Source organism: Montipora foliosa, chromosome 13 (genome assembly GCF_036669935.1).
Source record: "Montipora foliosa isolate CH-2021 chromosome 13, ASM3666993v2, whole genome shotgun sequence".
In the NCBI taxonomy this organism is placed as follows: domain Eukaryota; kingdom Metazoa; phylum Cnidaria; class Anthozoa; order Scleractinia; family Acroporidae; genus Montipora; species Montipora foliosa.
The window spans coordinates 25,596,856-25,617,737 of record NC_090881.1 but is presented as its reverse complement, the minus strand read 5'-3'; the positions used below and the strand labels follow the sequence as shown (position 1 = coordinate 25,617,737).

The 20,882-nt window shown below is 39.5% G+C and overlaps 1 protein-coding gene across 3 annotated transcripts in view; it reads left to right on the top strand.

The window, feature by feature from the left end:
- The first annotated feature begins 1,037 nt into the window (after nt 1-1,037).
- Nucleotides 1,038-20,882, top strand: part of LOC137983533 (mucin-4-like) — a 22,579-nt gene continuing 2,734 nt past the window's right edge. The window contains exons 1-12 of one of the 3 annotated variants that reach the window (XM_068830689.1): nt 1,038-1,192; nt 2,336-2,424; nt 4,038-4,101; nt 4,268-4,352; nt 4,999-5,039; nt 6,045-6,110; nt 6,902-7,105; nt 7,750-9,031; nt 9,898-9,954; nt 11,640-11,687; nt 13,247-13,447; nt 19,014-19,841. In XM_068830689.1, coding sequence (XP_068686790.1) covers nt 1,169-1,192; nt 2,336-2,424; nt 4,038-4,101; nt 4,268-4,352; nt 4,999-5,039; nt 6,045-6,110; nt 6,902-7,105; nt 7,750-9,031; nt 9,898-9,954; nt 11,640-11,687; nt 13,247-13,447; nt 19,014-19,841 — 2,989 coding nt within the window. In that variant the 5' untranslated portion in view covers nt 1,038-1,168. Of the gene's footprint in view, nt 1,193-2,335; nt 2,425-4,037; nt 4,102-4,267; nt 4,353-4,998; nt 5,040-6,044; nt 6,111-6,901; nt 7,106-7,749; nt 9,032-9,897; nt 9,955-11,552; nt 11,688-13,246; nt 13,448-19,013; nt 19,842-20,882 lie in introns of all 3 variants that reach the window. The other 2 variants (XM_068830688.1, XM_068830687.1) reach the window with 2 other exon arrangements.

Sequence of the window (20,882 nt, the reverse complement as noted above, 5' to 3'; positions counted from 1 at the left end):
AACTCGCCTACCCGGGACAACTTTTTAGGGGTTTCCATTGTGTTTGCGATGCTGGTGGTTACCAAGCACACAAAGTTGTCCCGGGTGGTAGGGTAACCCTACCTGTGAAATGTTGCTTGTAAACCCAGGCTATCTTTGACCCTCCTCCACCTGCTACTAAACAGGGCCAAAAGGGAACCGGGAAGACTCATGTCCCGGCCTCATGTCAGGATCATTTCATATCCTTCTTTGACCGAGGACGGCATACAAATACAGTAAACACCCGCATATAAGAACAAGGGGATTAAGAACATCAGGCTGAAAATTTGGCCAATAAAGCACCATATAAATAAAAACAAATTCAGCCTGACAAATAAAACATGTTCTTAATACAAAGGGAAAGGGTATTGGGAGAAGGAAACAATACAGTGCAGTAACTTATATCAAAGTACTGTGGTCTTCAGGACCATTACAAACTATAAAATCTATTACAAAACAGCATTGTATGTTAATTAAACCTCTAGTACTATATAATTTGAGGTATTTCTGAAACCAATTTTAAGAAAATTTTAAAAACACTTTGAGGCTGATTTCTCACTAAGCACCCCTTAAATAAGAACACGATCAGCCTTAAACCTGAAAAAACTGTTCTTATATGCGGGTGTTTACTCTACACTAGAACGAAAAACGTATGTTTCGAGGGTGTCAAGTTATTTGTTCCCCTTATTAACCAGGTATGTGGTTGCTCTGTGGCATTCTTGACGTCGTCGTTGAGGTACGTTATCGTAAACATAAGCGTGAACCTCTAGGAGGACTGAATTTCGCCGGCTTAAACCGTTGTAGTATATACATCAGTGTACATATTAAAGTACAAGATTCACAATACTAGATCGCAAGCCTACAATGGAAATTGTAAACTTTTAAAGTAAATATAAGGAGTACGTCTGCACTTGAATTAAAAGTATAATTCCTGCGGTCCCGAGGGAGTCGGATGACCGCTTTCGTCTTTTTTAATAGCGTCAGCGGTTGTCACGTGAAAAGTGCGCGCGCACGCGCTATAGCGTCGCGCCTGCCGCGTCGTGACGTGTTCTGTGGTGAGAGCGTTTTGTTTGCGTGGTTGACTTTCGGAGCAACGTTTGATTTGGGTTTATTTCTGTAAACGTTGAAGCGTTTTAGTGGTTAAGAGTCGATGAAAATGTCACGTCGAAAAAAGGTAGGATTCGTTCGTGCGTTCAGTACGGTAAAACGTTTTTGCGAAGCGTTAGCACTTCGATGACTTCGACTTCCAAAATTCTCCTTTGCCAAGCAGCTGAATGTTATGAGGGAAACGATGGACGCGAAAACAATTCATATGTACTCTTTTTATGTACTGGATGATGCAAGTACAAAATGAAACTTTGTTTGATGTTTTTTTTGCCCTAAAATCAACGAATTATATGATGTTACATCGCTACATCGCGTGAGCGAAATGCTAATTAACACCCGTTATGTAAATTGATATGCATGCATGCATGAGTGGTCATGAGTAATTTAACAACAGCTGTTTACTATGTAATTTTTTTCCTTTGTTTCTTCTGTGCATTTATTAATTCCCAACTTGATTTCTGGTGGAATAAAATCGGTCATGTTAGCTTTAGTGGAAGAGCTAGGAGCAAGATTGTAAAAAAGATGTATACAGTGGTTTATGATGTCTCAAACTGAGTGGTAGTTGCCCCGTGGGGACTTGATTGTCACATTGTCATCTTCAATTTAAAGACAGTTTGCCTTAGGTTTAAATGGCAAACTGGGAGTGAGCAATTTGGGTATGTCCAAAAGAAAGAATTATCCTGTAAAGACCAAAATTCCACATGTTTGGTCCTTTACACTTCAGTTGCTTGATTTTTATGGGGCTGTATACCTGTAGTTGACTCTTTTTATCTGTAACCAGATGATTTTGAGAGGTAACTTGCTGCAATAGATTATTGTAATGAGGTATATTTTCTTCCACTTCTGTAAGTTGCAAGATGAATAAACATGGACCAATTAAATAGAGCTTGCAAAAACAAAGTTCTGTAACTTGTAACTTCATTTTGGATAGAAAAATGGGAGGTGAAAGTTGGTTTATTCTCCATGGGGACTAGCTGCTGTCTTTGATCAATGGCTCATTTTAAAATTGATATACAAAAGTTTGCAATGGCCAACACTTACTGTAGATAATGTTTTGTTTAGTAATTTGGTGAATTGAAAAGTGTATTGTCTGGGCAGAATTAAACAAGTTAATCAAAATAAAAAGGTGTACAACCAAGAGATACATGTAGTGCTCAGAGGACACAAAACAAAGTTTCATTTATTTAAAGATCTTATCTTTCTATAACAGAGTTCATCAAATGGAAATAAATCAAATGACGATGTTGCTGGCGAATGGAGTGAAGAGGAAAAAGCAAGACTTAAAGATGCTTTAAAAAGGTATCACTTGATCAGACTCTGGCACTGTGCGTGAGAGTTGGAGATCATTGCAGTTAAGGGGCATCTTAAGCGAAAAAAAATCCAGGCTCAAATGGCTTCAAAGCCATGGCAATGCAAATTGTACTGCACTGCCCTACCATTATTGAGCTATGGAGCCAACTTGGAGGACTGGTCACTTGTGAATCTGAATTACACCCTATAAGAGGTGAACTAGCGAATCATATAGAATATGACAATAATAATTATGTACATTTGAACTGCGGAAATTGAACTACATGCTAGCTTTTTTTTCCGGGCTTCCTTTGCAAAACAGTGCTTAATTTGCTGTTTAACTATGATGATCTCCAAGTCTCATGGATTTCAGTTCCACAGTTGATATATATGAACATTTCATTAATATTTTTTATTATAAATTCAACAAAATATTGTGTTTGTGATTGGTCAATGAAGAATGCAAAAATAGTTTGAAGAGTATAATACAGAAGTTGCTATGGAAACAAAGTGGTGGAGTTATTTTGTTGAGGATATAAGAAATAAAAAATCATATGAACCTGCTTGTGCATTTTGGGATTTAAAAGTTTTAAAAGTTTTCAAATTTTGGGAAATTTCAAAATATCACTAGTGCACATAAGTCATGAAATGCATTCAAAAGCAAGTTTGTCAGTCTTATAGTATAGATGTAATTCAGACTCGTAAGACTTACCTGCTTCTAGCCAGCTTGATTGCTCCAATACTACTCATAGCAGTGCAGTGCAGTTACACTATCATGGCTTCAAGCCCTGTTCAAGCTTGGATGTTTTTCAAGCTTAATCTTTTACTCCTTTTAAGTTTTTACTTAACTGCACCAGTGATCTCCAGCTACAGTGTATCATGTATTTTTTACATATGAATAACAATAAATTATTAGAAAAAGGCTCTTCTTCATCATCATCATCATCTGTTGGCTACAGAGCAGGTGACTACAGGCTTCCTCTAACCACAATGGTCCTGTGCCAATTCAGACAGCTTGTCCGGGCCAATCATGTTGTCTGTCTCCCCCAATAGGTGTTGAATGTAACTGAGAAACAGGGTTTTTTGCCTTCCTGGTTTCCTCTTCCCAAGTTCAAAATTTATAACCATGTCTTGAGAAATAGATTATCATTCATTAAATTAAATGAAATTAAATTTTTGAAATATGTACTCTATGGATATGGGGAGTCAATGCCCAAGAACGAATTGTAGAACTCTGTATTGCTTTGAAGTGTCACTCACTTTGAAGTTTCCACTGCTTTCAAACTGTTTTTTTGACTGACGAAAGGTTGTTTGAAATCTGAATATAGTTACAGATTGGTGTATGATTCTGAATCAATAAAATACTTAAATTAGAGAATAATAATAATTATTTATTATCATAAGGGTCCTCTTTGCAAGTAATTGAAGTTTGCGTGAGTTCAGTTTGATGATCATAATATTATTGTTAGAAGTCAAAAATGTCTTGTGAGTCTTAGACTAATAACCATTCTGTAACATATCAATATTATCTGATTCAGATCCTTCAGTTTATCGTATTATTTAATTCCTCAAATGAGATTTAGGTTCTCTTAATGTTCCATCTTTTGCTCTTTTCTTCACAGAGATGATGGGGAAGATAACTGGCGTTGGATTGCTAGACAAGTTAAAACAAAGACAGTTACACAGGTTAATCCTTTTCTCCTTTTGAGCATCCTATAAATTTAACCCTTATTATTGCTAATGTTTGTCATCCATAGGGTTAATTTGTGGTGGTCCATTACACATTTCTTCAGATCCACTGTCACTTACAGTAGTCATAGACATTTGGTGATCATTTATTTGTCTTCTGCAGGTGAAAGAGTATGCATCAAAATTGAATACAGGAAAGCAATCTGTTCATTCAAGAGCAACAGCCAGTCAACAACAATCCAAGTCAGGTAATATGAATAACGTTTGAACCTCTGGAAGATGGTCAAATTAAAATATACCGGTAATTCATGTCCTCAATTAACAATGGCACCGTGAAATGAAAGGTCAAGTTCCTGTTATATTCAGGGGCCTGTAAATTATGAAGGTGTGCCTGCGGCCAGCCTGAGATTGAGTGTTGCTCTTCTTGTTGACAAATCCTTTATCTTTAAAGCCCTCATGTTAGGCATTTAACAAGATGGTGATGGCTAAGGTCACTAAAAACAGAGTATTACGTATTTAAGACATACCGGTATATTCTAAATAGGGTACTATAATTTGAGGTTTTAAACCATATACTCGCCTCTGTGGTATGGCCCTTGGGATGTTATGGCTTAAAACTGACATTTTGGGGGAGTTCAACTGACTTAAATGGCCTACATGACTAACACATAAACTCATTTGGAAAACAAGATTTGGAATTTCAAAACATTGTTTACAAAACAAATTCAAGTGTTGTGCTTTTCTGGAGTATTGATGTGTCACCTTTTCTTGGATGAGTGACTCTTATAATTAGGGAATTTCTGATATATTTTCCTTATAACAAGGCTAATAGAGCACACAAAAAAGGTAATGAATAAACAAGCTAACTAATGCTACATGTATTTCTTTCTTAAGGTAAAAGGCCAATTGCACCCAAAGATGATGGTCCACTTGAGGTTTGTGAATAAAGTGAAAAAGGAAAGGAAAGGAACTTTATTTAAGTGTCTAATCTTCTAGCGCTGTAGAGCACTAATCGGGGACACTGTAAATTGAAATCAACAAGTTAACGCAAATCAAATCAAATTTTGGTTTTTGAGGAGAGGGGAAAACCGGAATACCTGGAGAAAACCTCTCGGTGCAGAGTAGAGAACCAACAAACTCAACCCACATATGACGCCGAGTCTGAGAATCGAACCCGGGCCACATTGGTGGGAGGCGAGTGCTCTCACCACTGCGCCATCCCTGCACCCCTGCCACTGTCTTGCTGTGGGAGAAAACAAACAAAGTGAACCCCGAACAAGCTACATGTCCCTTTAGACCCACAGATTTGCCCAGACATGCCCCTAAATTAGATGCATGTGAATTTCAAATGAAGTGGCCCGTTGCTCTTTTCCCCAACTTCAACATCACTTGTTTTTCCTGAAATTACTGTAACAGACAATTAACATCATGGAGTGTACCCCAAATGCTGCTGCTCAAGTAAGGATAAACAGCTGAATTTACCCTAAGCTAAAAATTTACCCTTACTTTATTGTTAAAAATAAGCAGCAAAGACTTAGGCCGCTTTTCTTTTGTCAGAACTGGCCGGCCAGACCCATCAGTTTCCAAAGAAAGTGCATCAATTTGAATGAACACTTGCATGATAATCCCTCGCACTCTTCTGGAGGAGTGTATACATGTGTATCATTGTCGAAGTGTGTTAATAATTTGAATGCATTGTAGAGTTAGACCTTCCAAATTCCCGGTCTGGCCGGTCAGTTCTGTCAAATGGAAAGGGCTCTTAGACTTTAAGGGACACTTCGTTTAAAGTAACAAAACAGTGTATGATGGACTAAAAACCCAGTTTTGATACTCTTGGACTTGAATGTTTTGTTTGATAGTTGACTTGGTTTGACTGGCCAATTAAGGGTTACCAGTGTTCTGTTTTATTTTTTTATGTTACATGTACATGTATATATCAGGGTTGGATTAATGCCACAAAAAGACTGAGGGGTGAGAACGATTTAGATGGCACTTGCATACCACAGGTATGATAGAAAGTTAATTAATTTTTATTGTGCATGTCTTTGCATTGTTTGTGTAGTTACACATCATCTTAAATTCCAAAAGCATATCAGGAGATTAAGCTGTTTATTAAAAACAAGGATACTTTAGAATAATTTAGTTACAAATTAAATTAATTAATTTATGCTTTCTTCATCCACTGCACTGCTGCCATAGGGCTCTCAGAAGCACTTATGAAAGAAGTAGCACAATTACTTTTGTGATGGATTCTATAATACAAAAATCAGGGACCCTTGAATTGGAAAATTAATGGCAATTCCAAGTGCAACTACTCTTTGAATTATCATTTCTCTTAGCTCGCATACTAGGAAAGAAAAATTATAAGTAGATTAAGTCTCTGACTTACATTGTACTGGTTACGCTCATGCGAGGTATGCAATATTAAATCTCTCCATAGGTAGCACAAGCTAGTTGTGGTTCTCATACTCATCTAAAGATGATGGTTTTAAAAGCAATGACTGAATATTAAAGAAAACATGAATTTTGCATCCTTTGATAACAGGGAATGTACAAGTTTTTTTTAGTGAAGACAAGCATTATGTTCAGTAGCTTTACAATGTATAAGAAAAATTTTTGTAGTGTGCTTGCTCTGACCTAGAAACTGGCAACTAGCTGTAGTCATGTGTGCAGTGGTGCTTTGATCTTCGTATAGATAAGCATAAAGATTGAAACATTCGGAAAGTATTTCCTGAAATTAGTCTTAAATGTAAGAGCATAAAGTAACATTGAACTTGGAGTGGCCTCATGCCCCTAGAAACAGAATGAAAGATCAAGATCACAAGAACTCAGGGAGCCTTTAGACAAGAATGCAAAATCGGCAAATGAGTGTGATGATGATGATATTGAAGAAAACCCAGAAGATGAAGTTTTGTGCAACAAGGATTTGAATGAGCAAGAAGGCATTTTGTCTCCAGAAAGGACCTCTCGCAATACAGACTCTAAAATGGATTCTGTTATGGTAAGAAGAAGAGTCTACAATGATTCTACTTAAATTAAATTAAGTAAAAAAATATGTTGTTGGATGCAATTCTTTGCTATATGTTTGTATTATGCTCATTGCTTTCCATTCTTAGCTCTGCAAATACTAAGCTATTAATTAGTTAAATGGACATTGGAAAGTCTGTCAACAACTTCCCTTTATTCCAACCATAGTCAAATTTATAATTATTCGTAACTTGATGGAATTTGATCGTCTGGGTGAAAGGAGTCCTGCCTGAGAAGGACTGTTGGCAGTGACTGACGTTTCAAGTCATCTTCAGAGTCAAGTGATGGTTGGAAATTTAAACGAATGTAGCAATGTGTTGTAATTGGTGGAAAAGTAATGATTGGTGGTGAGGATGGCGAGTGGTGATTGGTGCAGTATAATCCAGTTTGTAAGTGAAGATCTCAGAAGATTTGTAAGCTGAGACGTTAAAATTTTCTATCAGTAATAATATTTTTCTTATTAATGATTGAAGGCTTTTTCCATGTGGTGGGCACATTTCACTTCAATCCATCTGCGTCAATTTTCAACACTTGTCCTGGTTGCCTGTATGTTAAGGACAAGTCATTTGTCATTGATTATTGCTTCAAGATTATAAAGGCCTTCCTTATTTCTTTCAGAAAGAACTTTTGGCCAATCAAAAACAGATGATGGAGAAAATCTCTCTTTTGCAGTCAAGACTTGATGAGAATCTGCAATCAAATGAAGGTTTCTCACAGACCTTAGTCATGGATATGCTAAACAATATAAACAGCAAGCTTACTGAGCTTCACAAAAGTGCACCACATGGCCAATGCAGTGGAACTGTAATAATTCAAACAACTCCTCATGCAAAAGTTGTACACCAGCCTATTCTGGATTCAAGCAGATCTTGTAGTGGTGCTAAAAAAGGTGAAAGTTGCAGTGCCGTAGTCTCTGTGGATAATAGCAAAAGCATCACAAATCAAGAAAGAAATGATCCAGTTTCTTCAAACTTATCTGGCACAGAATCTGTGGCATCTTTATCTACAGGAAGTGGTTCCAGTGAGTGTCGTTCGACTATTTTACATCCAGATTTGCAGGAGCCCCTTCCTCAATCAGAGGCATTTGCCCTTAGCACACCTTCACCTTGTATCTACTCTCATTTATCCAATGTGCCATCTCCGGTTGAGAGATCAATGGTTAATACAGATGCACAACCTACTCAACCTGAGCCTTCTGTTCCTGCCACTAGTGAAATTCAAACAAGTTCCACACCAAACAGATCTTTTGGTTTAGTTTTTGATCAGTCTCCTTCTATCACGTCAACTGTTAATTCCGCGTCCATTCCAGTGGAGATTTCAGCTGCCTTGAGACAGCAAAAGCAACCAGTGTCCGAACACGGTAACACTTCTTCTTTACCCTCACAGGCAAAAGTAACCCTACCCCACAGAGAAACTGCCGTAAGTTCAGTGATGGTTACAGCAACTCCTCTGACAACATCTCTGCCATCTTCTTACATTGATCTTCACAGCACATTAACATTGAATCCTCCAGTTATGAGTACTTCTGTCAAAAGTTCCACAGCAGCAATAAATTGTATTCCACTTGCTAATTCAACAGAGTCTAGCCATTTATATCAGAGCACTACTCCTATTATGGTTAACAGCACAGCATGCACCAGTGCTCCTTTGCACAAATCACCTCAAGATCACTCTTCAAGGGGTTTGCTCCACACTTCAACAACAGCAATATCAGCCCAATCAAGTATCCCAACTGGTTTTATTACTCTACAGCATCCAAGCTTAACTCTGACTCCCAACAAGGTCCCTGTCCCTTTGCCTCTGCATCCACATCCACAAGCAGCGAGGATGACTTCGCAAAGCCCCAGTGAGCATGGAAAAAGGGTATCTCCAGGGGTTGGCACTGTCATCATGAAATCTGGTAAGGAAAATAATATTAATTTTGGAACTGTCTTTAGAACATATTGTTGAATATTGTTGAATTAAAAATCATCCAAAGCACTTTGTGGGATAATTAAATAACAACCCTCACTCTGTCCAACACCAGATGATTTTACTTGCCAAATAGGGATGCTTTAGGTATGAATGGATAGACAGCGTCGAGGTCCACTTAAAAACATTGTCCCCTTGTAAAATAGGCTGCAAGCATGTTATTTTAATGATGATGTGAACATATATCAATAGATCTTGTATTCTCTATATTTATGTCAATACTGTTCTTGCCAATCCAGTTGAATGTTACCTCACCAGCATTGTATAATTCACTTTATTAAAAACTGGATCATTGGATAATGCAATTTGAGAGTTTTGATTGGCTAAGCCATCATGGGTTATGAGCCATTATACCATGACCTACAAACACGGCAAGCATACGCGTAATTTTTTGGGCCTTTTTATTTTTATTGTAGTCTAGTTTTCTATATTTTGGGGGCATTTTTAATAAAACAATTATTCCACTCACGCTTGTTGGATATGAGATGACTATAGCCAACGAGGCGCGTAGCGCAGAGTTGGCTATCTATCATCTCATATCCAACGCGCGCTCATGGAATAATAATTGTTAAGTATAACATGTTTTATAACAATGTGGAATAAGCACTTGATAGTTACGATTGCACAAAATTAATGTTACTAATTAAAAGCTCCCCCTGGTGATGTCCTTCAGATTTGACTGTCAACTCCTTGCCCTTCCCATCTGTTGTGTCACTCTAATGACCATTGATTATGTGCTCTACAATTACATGTAAATATAATGGGCCTCAGCTGCAATAACTCTTTTCTTTTCAGGAAATGTTGCAAGTACTAAACAGACTACTGCCTTGCCAAAAGAAATACTGAATGCAGGTATTACAATTTATTTTAGAAAAATTATCACAATTTTGATGTAATGTCATACACACACTAATGATCATGGCCGTTGGCAAAAACCGGATTGGATTGGACCAGACCGGACTGGACCGGATCGTATCGGATCAGACCAGATTGACAAAATTCGGACCGGATCAATAACAAAGTTTCCGCTTAAAGTAGACACATGAAATCCCTGGGTCACCAGTTAAGGTTAGTTCCCACCTTCGCGTGTTCGTACACACGCTAGTTTCAATAAAATCCTAACAAACTATACATCAGAAGAAAGCTTAGTAAATATAGTTTACAATAAAAAATATTGTTTAAGCGACTTTTCCTTTGGTTAAGTGTCAGGATCAGAGCCGGTAAGACGTGAAACCGCTAAGGGTTCTTCTATTGATTTCATCGGGTATCGGATGCCACAGCACAAGCAAAATGACTGGACAATGTTATTCATTAGGCATAAATCAACAAACTGTTGTCAGGAAATTCTGATGTTTAGAATACTTTCCCATGGTGTCCATTTACACAACACTTCTCACATATTGGAGCATGGGGTGCAGGGTTGGTGCAGTGGTGAGAGCACTCGCCTCCCACCAATGTGGCCCGGGTTCGATTCCCAGACTCGGCGTCATATGTGGGTTGAGTTTGTTGGTTCTCTACTCTGCACTGAGAGGTTTTCTCTGGGTACTCTGGTTTCCCCTCTCCCCAAAAACCAACATTTGACTTGATTTACTTTCATTGTTAATTTCAGTTTACAGTGTCCCCAATTAGCGCTCCAGCGCTAGAACGACTAGACACTTAAATAAAGTTCCTTTATTTTTGGCTACTCCAACCTTAGATGCAGATATCTGGACAACCAATCAGAGTATTGAAAACGCCTGAGACACTTTCGTTGATTGATGGCTTGTGAATAACACTGTGAAGTCATTTTGCTTGTGCTGCGGCATTACGATACCCTCGGTGGTTTCACGTCTTAAGGGGAAACTTCCTGTGCCTGACGAAATATTGGTCAAACAAAAACTATATATCCTCACAGCCATACAACCAGCCTTGCATAATTATTTTGTTTTTAGTCTAAATATTATTTGCTGGTCAGATCTCCCAAGATCCAGCACTTGTACTTTGTTCAGCTGGCCCTTGCATAAGAAAAATCGTCTATATTTATTAAGCTTTCTTCTGATGTATAGTTTGTTAGTATTTTATTAAAACTAACGTGCATATGAAATTTTTCCAGAAGAACACCTGCGAAGATGGGAGGGTAACCTTAACTGGCGACCCAGGGATTTCATGTGCCTATTGGCGGGAATTTTGTGATTGATCCAGTCCGAGTTTTGTTGATCTGATCCGATCCGATCTGGTCCAATCTTGCTTTTGCCAACGGCCAATGATCATAACTAGTGCAACTTGTTCCTCTCCTTTCTGTCCCTTTTCCTTTTCTACTCTGTCAGACTGATGCACAGGTGGGTTTCTGTACGTCCTGAAAAGCTAGGCTTTTACTGGCTGGCTTGCTGCTAGTGTTACCACAATGGTAGACCTTGCGTGTAATTTAATGAATATCTTTATAAATGAATAATTATTGTTTTTGTCTGAAGCCATGCTTATCAGCAACTATGTCACAGAACACCCAAACAAGGAGCATGAAGCTCAGTGGAAGTCATGTCTTTCTGCAATTGTTACAGATTGTCACAAAACTCAGATTCCATCCAGAGGCGACATGCAACAGCTTGGTGAGGTTATTAGACATTGATGACAAATATAAAGCTGGTGACACACAGTTCAACATTTGTTGATCAACAAAATTAATGTTGCAGCTATCGTTCAACGAATGTTGAACAGTGCCAAACACGTCGTTGAATGTTGTTGAATGAAAATAGAGACCAGCGCTATACTGTTGAAAAAATCTGTGCAACATTGTTCAACATTTGTTGAGCAACAAAAGTTGCAGGATGTTGAACCGTGTGTCATCAGCTTAACAGTTCAACAAGAATTAGGTACTTGTCAATAACTATAAATTATAGTTATTATAGCAACAACTTTAAGAAGAAAAACAAGACTTCATACCTTGGTTTTGTATTGCTACATTTAGTCAACAACGACAGCTTAATTCCGAAACAATAAGATTATTTAGGAACAACTACAGTAATATTAGTACAGGTTAGAGCAAGTTTCAATAGAGTGTCATAAATCAAAACCAAAGTAATTACTTTGGCCAATCAAAAAGGACAGAGACAGTCAGGTAAACCAATCAAAACTCGAAGTAATTACACGTAGCCGTCACAAAGCGCGGGAAAATATGCATGCACAAGCCACGATTGGTTTTGGTTTCACTTCTGATTGGTTGAAAAAGTGGTGTGAGAACTTTAAACCAATCATTGAGTGAAGTAATACACAACCACAGTAATTCGCTAATTACTTTCGACACTCAATTGAAAACCGCTTTAAGAATGATAACAACAACAGCAAATTTAATACAAGAAGAATATTATAATGATTCTTTGCATTTTTATTTGACAAGACTACTATTGAAGGTAAATATGATCACTGCACTGATATATGAAGTTTATGTTTTCTTCAAGTTGTACACATCTCACAATATTGTTTCCTGCTTTGCCCTTTAGAAAACCTGAAAAGTGAGACTTAAAATCTTTCATGAAAATTAGTATGTAATTGTACCAAAGTTTGGGCTTGAAACAGTGACACTCCCTGAAGGTTGAAGGGCTGGATTATTCGTTCATTCTCCCAAGAGAAATCATTTTGACAAAAAAAATTCTTGTGTCATTGATTACCTAAAGAGTAAAGGCTAAGAGATCAGGAGGCAATGGATTTGAATGAGTTAAAATTGAACTGAATTAAAAACTGATACCAGAAATAGGAATCTGCACCTTTACTTTAGTAACCCTGCAAAGTTTCAGCATATCAGATGAATAATCTGAAGATGTATGTACAATTGGGGGTATGGTGTATAACCCCCAGTCATACAAACATCTGTAAATTTGTCAAATTTGAACCTACGTTCCCTGAGCTGATATAACACCTAATGCACTGAAACTTTGCGGGGTTACTAAAGGAAAGCTGCCCTTTCTATTTCTGGTATCGGTTTTTCATTCAGTTCAATTTTAATTCATTCAAATCTGTGGCCTCCTGTTCTCTTAGAATTTACTCTTTAATCCATTGCCACCATTTTGGGGGTCTATTATTTGTGTAAATAACTTTTGAAATCTCTCTTACAAAAGTAATCTATGTTGATTTATTTGTAGAAGTTTCTGATTAAAGGTTTTGTCTTTAGTGTCAGTTGGTCGCAATCCATGTGTAACCGTAACACGGTTTGAGCTAGAAGATTTGTTAGAAAAATCCAAGGGTCGGGCAAAGTTTTTTGCATTGCGGATGGCAGAGAGGCTCTTTGGCATGGATGTTTTGATCAAATCTACTCCTTATGGCATTGGGAACAAAGATGCCCTGCATCCAGGAATATTGAATGCCATCAAAGGTATTGTACTTTCAGACTTAAATGAAAAACGTTTTATGCAAGTTACAAGTAAGCTGTTTTAAAACTGTTGGAAATATGCTCACTTATATTCTACAGTGTTTGTTATTATAAGGAATTAAGATTATTGTCATTACATTTTTCTTGGCTTTGCCAATTTAAAGTTCATGACAAAAAAGGAATGTTCATTCCAGCAATGGAAGATAAACTTGCAGACCTATGGGGCAGCAACTTCGTTTTTTTGTTGGCCGAGGCAGGATGATTACATTTAAGCAGGATATCAGATCACATGGAGTGCTGCGTAAGCTGAAGCAAAACTGACAGAGAGAACTTACCAAAAGCCATAGTCATTGTGACAGCAAGGAGGTCGCTTGAGCATGAGCCTCTGCAGTAGTTCTAATGTACAGTTTATAGGCATCGCTATTCCAATGCCTCATGGCCTGAATAAGATGATCAGGAATGCCAGCACGAGCAGCAACAGTTGCAGCACCAATCCTGAATCTGTGAGTTGAAAATGATCCTTGTATCCCAGAAGCAGGGAAAATATATTTTAGCCGATGTGTCAACAGAGCACGAGAGAGAGGTTGGCCAGATGACAGGAGAAATAAGGGGCCAGGAGACTGGCCTCATAGAGATAGATACATCTACTACATGAGGGCAGATAAAGCACCGAGAGGCAGACGACCCATGCCAATGTAGATGTGGCAGCCCTTCCAAAAAGGGTCGGTCTTGGAAGCCTTCATGCTAATTTGAAGACAGGAAGGCGAGGTGTGAGAATCCACAGCAATGTCGCTGACAAACAGATGAATGAGGGGGTTGAACGCTGATGAGGGTGAAACTGTAAATTCGGAGGCATGGAGAAAACCAAAATAGGCAAAGGTGGATGCGGCCCAGAACATCACATGATCGTGGTTGGTAAAGGAGAGGGACTGGTATATAACAAGCATGTAGTAGTCTAATAGGAAGGTGAGAGGAACCTGGTGATCCTTGAGTCCACTTGATCCCATGCAGGACATGTTGCAACTGCAAGCAGTCAACCATTGGGTCAGGAAAACCAAGGTCAATATGCATGGAATGGATGGCGGATAAATAAATCTTGATCAAAGCTAAGCAAAGTGAAGAGGCGAGAAGGGTAGCAAACAAGCAAAGGGTCCACTCATTAGCAGGATATGGAGAACCACTAGGGTGGAGCTGTCCGGCTTGAGAACAAAAACTGACAAAACGAAGCTGTGCAGATTTGTGAGTACAGTGGTAGAGGGAGCCAAACCCTGGGCCATCAAGGCAAGGCAGTCCTGTTCTAGGCTTGGTAATGTTAAGATCTCTCACAAGTGGGGCTTGATGACTGTAGGATGGTGATTGGCATGCAAGATGACGAAAGGCCTGCCAATTAAAGAGAGACAAGGCATGAGGGATCTTGTTGTCAGAACCAGCAACGTGCTGAGCAGTAAAAATGAAATTATGCTTAGCAGAGCCTGTCATCAGAAGTGAGCAGAGGAGATGCATAACATCAGGGGCTGTAAAAGTAAGAGAGGTTAAAATGTACACCACAGATTCATTGTCACAACGGAAAAGCACAACTTGTCTGAACCAGGAGGAACCCCATACATGAGAAGAGACAGCTATGGGAAAGAGTTCCTTGAATGCAATAGACGAGGACTGAAGTACTGCCAGCCATTTGCCAAACAACCAGTGTGAGCTGAAGACTGCGCCAAACCCCAGAGACCCAGAGGCATCACTGGACATCTCCAAATTGACTGGGGGAGAAAGGCCGGGATAAACCCAAAAGTAAACACCGTTAAACCAGGAAGCCAAGTACTGGAGCCACCACTGCAGATGTTTCTTAAATTCAGCGCTGACACGGATGGGATGGTCATCTTGGTGAAAATGTCGAAGCAGATTTATCTTGCAGCGTATAAAGGCACGACTGGGCCAAACCACTTTAGCAGCGTGGTGAAGATGGCTGATAAGGGATTGGAGCTGTCTTTTGGTGCACCACTGATACGAAGCCCAATGATGGAGAAGATTAAGGAGAAAATCCATTTTGTCAGTCGGCAAACAGGCCAATTGGTTGATAGAGTCAAGGTGGATGCCCAGGGTAACCATGCAAGTGGTAGGACCCACTCTCTTTGCAGGGTGAAGAGGTAAGCCAAGAGCCATACAAACTGAAGAAGCAACAGACAAATGTTGTTCACACAGGGGAGAGTTGGGAGGGCCAGCTGTGATTCTAATCATCGAGGTAATGTAAAAGGTCAGATGTCTGGTAGTTATGCTTACGAGTCCACTCAACCAGATCAGCTACATGTACAGAGTTAAAGATATATGGGGCGGACCGCAAACCAAATGGGAGGGCTAAATCCACATAATACCTTGAACGCCATTTCATACCAAAAAGGTAGCAGTTGCAGGGGTGAAGAGCAATGTGGCCATGGGCAGACTCTATGGCCATCAGGGCCCCTTTACCAAATTTGCAGACCATCTCAATGTTGTCATCAACTTGTATATATTGAAGAGGGAAATCCTTGGGGTTGATTCCCTCATTAACACTAGCCCCAATAGGAGATGACACGTCCTAAATAAGATGACTCCAAAGCTATTGACATGCAAATAACAAATAGGAGGGAAAAGGAACGGACCAGCTACACGCCCCAAAGCAACTTTGTTTGATAAATATGCATCAATGATTTCAGGATGCTGGTAAGCGCATGCCTTTTTTTTTTGAGGAACGTAGGGAGTTGCCAGGGTTGAAGCCTAAATGAAAACCTTATGAAAGACCCTGAAGGACCACAGACACCAAGGCCTGGTCAGGATGGTGCTGAAGCTCGATGGCGAACCGGGTAACATTAAAGGGAGAAACCTGGAACATGGGAGGCAAGCTTACAGAAACTGCAAGAGAAAGGGAGAGGAAAAACGAACCGATAATAAAATAATAATTGCTCTACCCTAAACTAGGAAAGGTAATGCAATACTCAAGAAAAAAAACATCATGTCCCTTATATCACTGAAAGAAGAAAGGCTATCCCGAATTAATGGACAAGGGTATGGAAAGGAGAACACTCCAAAATGCAAATGCTTAATGAATTACATGGATAAGGTGAAAACAAAAGGATGAACGAAAACCAAATGGCAAAACAGTTACTATGTATCAACTGTAGCAAACACCTTCCATCGAAAAGCAAAGTCAAAAGGCAAATAATCGTCCATAATATCAAATAGCACACAAGCAGAACGTAATTATAGAGTTGGCATAAATTTAGCAACCCCTAATGTCGTTTTCGCTTCTTGTCATCGGGGCTAGGCGATCTGGTTGGTCTCCCCATGCACTGAGGGCTAAGGCCTGATGGTTGGAAGAACAAACAGAGCAGTGATGCGCGAAGCGGCACTTGCTAGAGGGCACCACGCAAAAACCATTGTTCCAAGACTTGCAAACGACTGCAGAGGAACTCCCACTTGGTTCCGTGAAGGAGCGTCGAACACTAGAGCCGGCAGCATGAAAGTTAAACAACTGAACATTGATACCGGACCAATCCGTGAGTCGAGCAACAGCTGCATGTTTGGGAAACCAGGCCAACCAGGCGTTGCCTCGGAATTGTCAGTATGTGTGTAAGATCAAAAGCTTATATAGAGTTAAATCGTGCCATCTGGAAGGGAAATGAGTAGCGAGGATCAAGAAAAAATGGAAAAGGCTTCTGAACAAGCGATGCTATCTTCTATTTTGTGCTTAAGGCGCTTAGTAGAAGATGTTAAGACAACTCTACCATCTAAAAGAAGCTGAGGCTCTGACTCGCTTTCCCTCAAGTTAACTGAGAGAAGTTCGGACGATCTGCGAAACTATTTTGTACGGAACCAGCGAGAATCCGGGCCCAACAATGAATGGTTCCTGAAAGGAATGGCAAGGAGGGCAGGGAAGATGATCGGAGCAAAAAGGATGAAGCACATGGTGGTGGGAGCGAGCTCGTGGGAAAGCTGATCGATGATATGGTTCGTGTGGCAAACATATTAACAAAGGAAGGAACCAATATATTCCTACCTGAGCCAGGAGAAGCTGGTAATTGTGCAATGGAAGAAGCCACTGGCAAACTGGGGCCCGGCAAGGAAAAACTGGTTGTAGCTGAAGGCCAGCCGAAGAGGATGAAGCTGCATCCTGAGTCAAGGAGCGGGCGAATTGCGTTGACGATGGAAGCGGTTAACGATTCCAGAGATAAACCAGGGCCCGAAGATGAACCAGGCAAAATACCAGCTGAGCCTGCAGAGGAAGAACTTGACAAAGAAAGTTCTGGACTGACGGGAGAAAGATCCAAGTTTGAGTTTTCTGGGTAGGTGGCCATGTCAGAATAAGCGCTCAAACTGTTGAAAGTGGTGCATTTTGGTGGCATAAACTCTCTATAAGTGAAGAAAAAAATATGAAGTAGTGCTAGCCTTCTGTAGAAAATGGGCGACAAAGCAAATGAAGAACCAAAAGCAAGTGGGAAAGCAACAAGTTGACTCAAGCCAAAGCACATGGCAATGCCCCTGCAAACCTCCCTGGAGTCCCCGCAGATATTACAGGAGAAACCACTGCATTGGCTTGGTTTTAACTTTGCCTAAATGATATTTAGCCTCATTTTAAGCATATTCTTTATTATCCCTTCCAGTTCATACTGAAAACTTACAAAATTATTGCTTCTTCAGTGAATGTACAACATTGCTATGTACACTTGTTGCTGCAATGATCTCTATTGAATTATCATCAAACATGCCACAAATCTACATGTATGGGAGCAGGGATAGCACAGATAAGCACTTTTTTCCCATCAATGAGGCTACGGTTTGATTCCCAGACTTGGCATCACATGTGGGTTGAGTTTGTTGGTTCTCTAATTTGCTCCAAGAGGTTTTTCTCCAGGTTCTCCAATTTTTTCCTCTCCTCCAAACACCCGTACATGTACTTGTATTTCATATGAATTCTGTTATTAGTGCTCCAGCGCTAAATACACTTGACACTTAAATATAGTACATTATTCATCATCATCATCATCGTTATAATTATTATTTTATCAAGTGGAGTTTGAAAAATGTGTTTCACAAGCATCCTCCAACAGTCATGACCATACACCTTATTCCAGAATGGCCGCAATTTTAGTACATTCTTTTGTTTGATTGAAAATTGTCCCTTTTGGCCTCATTCAAGGTTAAATATTCTTAGATAGATAGATAGATACTGTGTTTATTTCCTTCCGTTTTGCAGCTAAGGCTGAATTACACGAATGGGGTCAATACTAGAATATATAATATTATGAATACTTATATGTTACGAATTCACATAGTCTCTTTGTATTACATGGTTCTTTTGAATTTTACAATTTACAGCGAGGCCTAAATGGCCAATTTGCAATCAAACAAAAGAATACTAAAATTGCGGCCATTTTGGAATAAGGTGTATGGTCATGATTGTTGGAGGATGCTTAGTCGCAATCTTGAAGCTCTCAGCAGATTACAATGTAATAACCACAATCAATCAATAGTGCGTGGGGCAAAAGTTATACTTCCTTAGCAATACATTTGAAATGTGTTTTTTTTTACCCTTTTCTAGAGGAAGTCGTGAAGAGATTTGGAGCTGGCATGTCTGCTGAAGGACAAACACTTCTTTGGAAAGGTTGTGTGACCAGCATAGCCCAGCGGTGCAAGAGGGCACGCAATCCGCGCAAGAATAGATCATTAAAAGGTTCCTTGTACGGTGATGATGATTTAGGACCTCCCTCCATGGCCGTCGAAGGAGGATTGCTGCTGGAAAAACAGGAGGACTCGCAGTCAGATTCAGAAGGTGAGGAAGAAGATTACAACATGGAGAGTATGGAGCAGGGGACAGCAAAGAAGAAATTGCCTTTGGTTCAAATACCCTCTGATGATGAAAAAGAGGAATCACAGAATGGTAGTCAAGATGAAGTTGAGTGCTCCAGGAGCAGCAAAGGTCCGTGTCCAGTGCTGACACAGGCAAAGAATACAAGTGGAAATCTAGAGTCATCAGGCAAGTCCAGTGTTCAAGAAGGTGAATCGGAGGAAAATAAGCGAGGTATTCCACCTGGTATTGATCCAGATATCACCGTTGTTCATTTACCGCCCAGCTTGCGTATGCCAGTTGAGGGGCAAGGAAAACAACCAGAAAAGGTTGACAGCTCAGGAAGGCGACACAGTGACATCAATACGAACAGCAAGATAGCATATGAGGTTACCACAATCAAAGCTTCAGAGACTGTCAGTGCTAGTGAAGCTCAGCAAAATAGTTGTGAATCCAAGAAAAAGGATGCATCAGTGGTAGACATACTTCATGGGGATGTTGTGCAAATTGCTCATAGTATTCCCAGGCTTGGTGTATCACCTGGGAGTATCACTGTTTCAGGCATCAAGATGACTCCTGATTGTAAGTACAGTCTACCCTAAAGGAATTAAACCGGTCTAGTTATTGTGGCTAAACAAGATCTTTAGATGGTAACAGTGTTAGCCCTAAATTCTGCAGAAAATTCAAAGGGCTAAGGATCAAAGCAACAATAGATTTCTTTGTAATCTCTTAAATTTGTAATTGGTTCTGTTCCTTTCAATAGCATACTGTAGCTTTCACTTCATGGTGGATTAAACATTCAGCAGACTGTGAATTGCACGCAAAATCTTTAAGCTCAATTTTCTAGGGCTTTATTTTGATGCTAAAATTACAACTTCTTGGACCTCCTGTACGGACAGGTTTTAAGATATTGCTTCCAATTTTTCAGTTCTAATAGATGATTGTACTATGCCAAATATCGGGTGAGGAATTTTTTATCTGCCTTCAGAGACTGATTTTATAGTACTTTTTCTGCCCAAATTAAGTATGAGATGAGAGTTTCGACTTTGGTGTGTGATATTTTGTTATTTCGTAATATATCAAAAATTCCTCACACAGTATTGGAGTGCATTCATCTGTGACTAATATGCAACTAAGTGCAGTTGTTTTCGCAATAAAGTGAAGGGGTAGGAGCTCCTTTATTCTAAATTTGAGGCCTGAAAACTACCGGTAAAAGGCATGTCACCAACAACACCAGTCATTTGACCAAGAGTTCAGGAGAGCTCGAAAGCTTATGAAAAGTAAGTCCACAAAATATCCGGAGTATTCAAGTTTATGCTTCTCCTACTATTATGTAGACCTTGCAGAGGGCCAAATACCAAAAAACTAGAACTTTATTCAAATAATTCAATCTATTATCTTTAATAGGATTTACATGTATAGTTTGACCCTATACAAAAAATAGTGGCGCAACAATTTCTTTTTTCTGCGGACACCTCATTTTCCTTTGCCGAGACCTTAAGGAAGCATTCTGCATCAACCAGTTAAAACTGGAACTAAACTCACTGTCAGTTACAACACAAAAACAACTTCCTTATTCTGTAGTATTGATAGAGAGTCTGCATTTTGTCATGTGCACACACT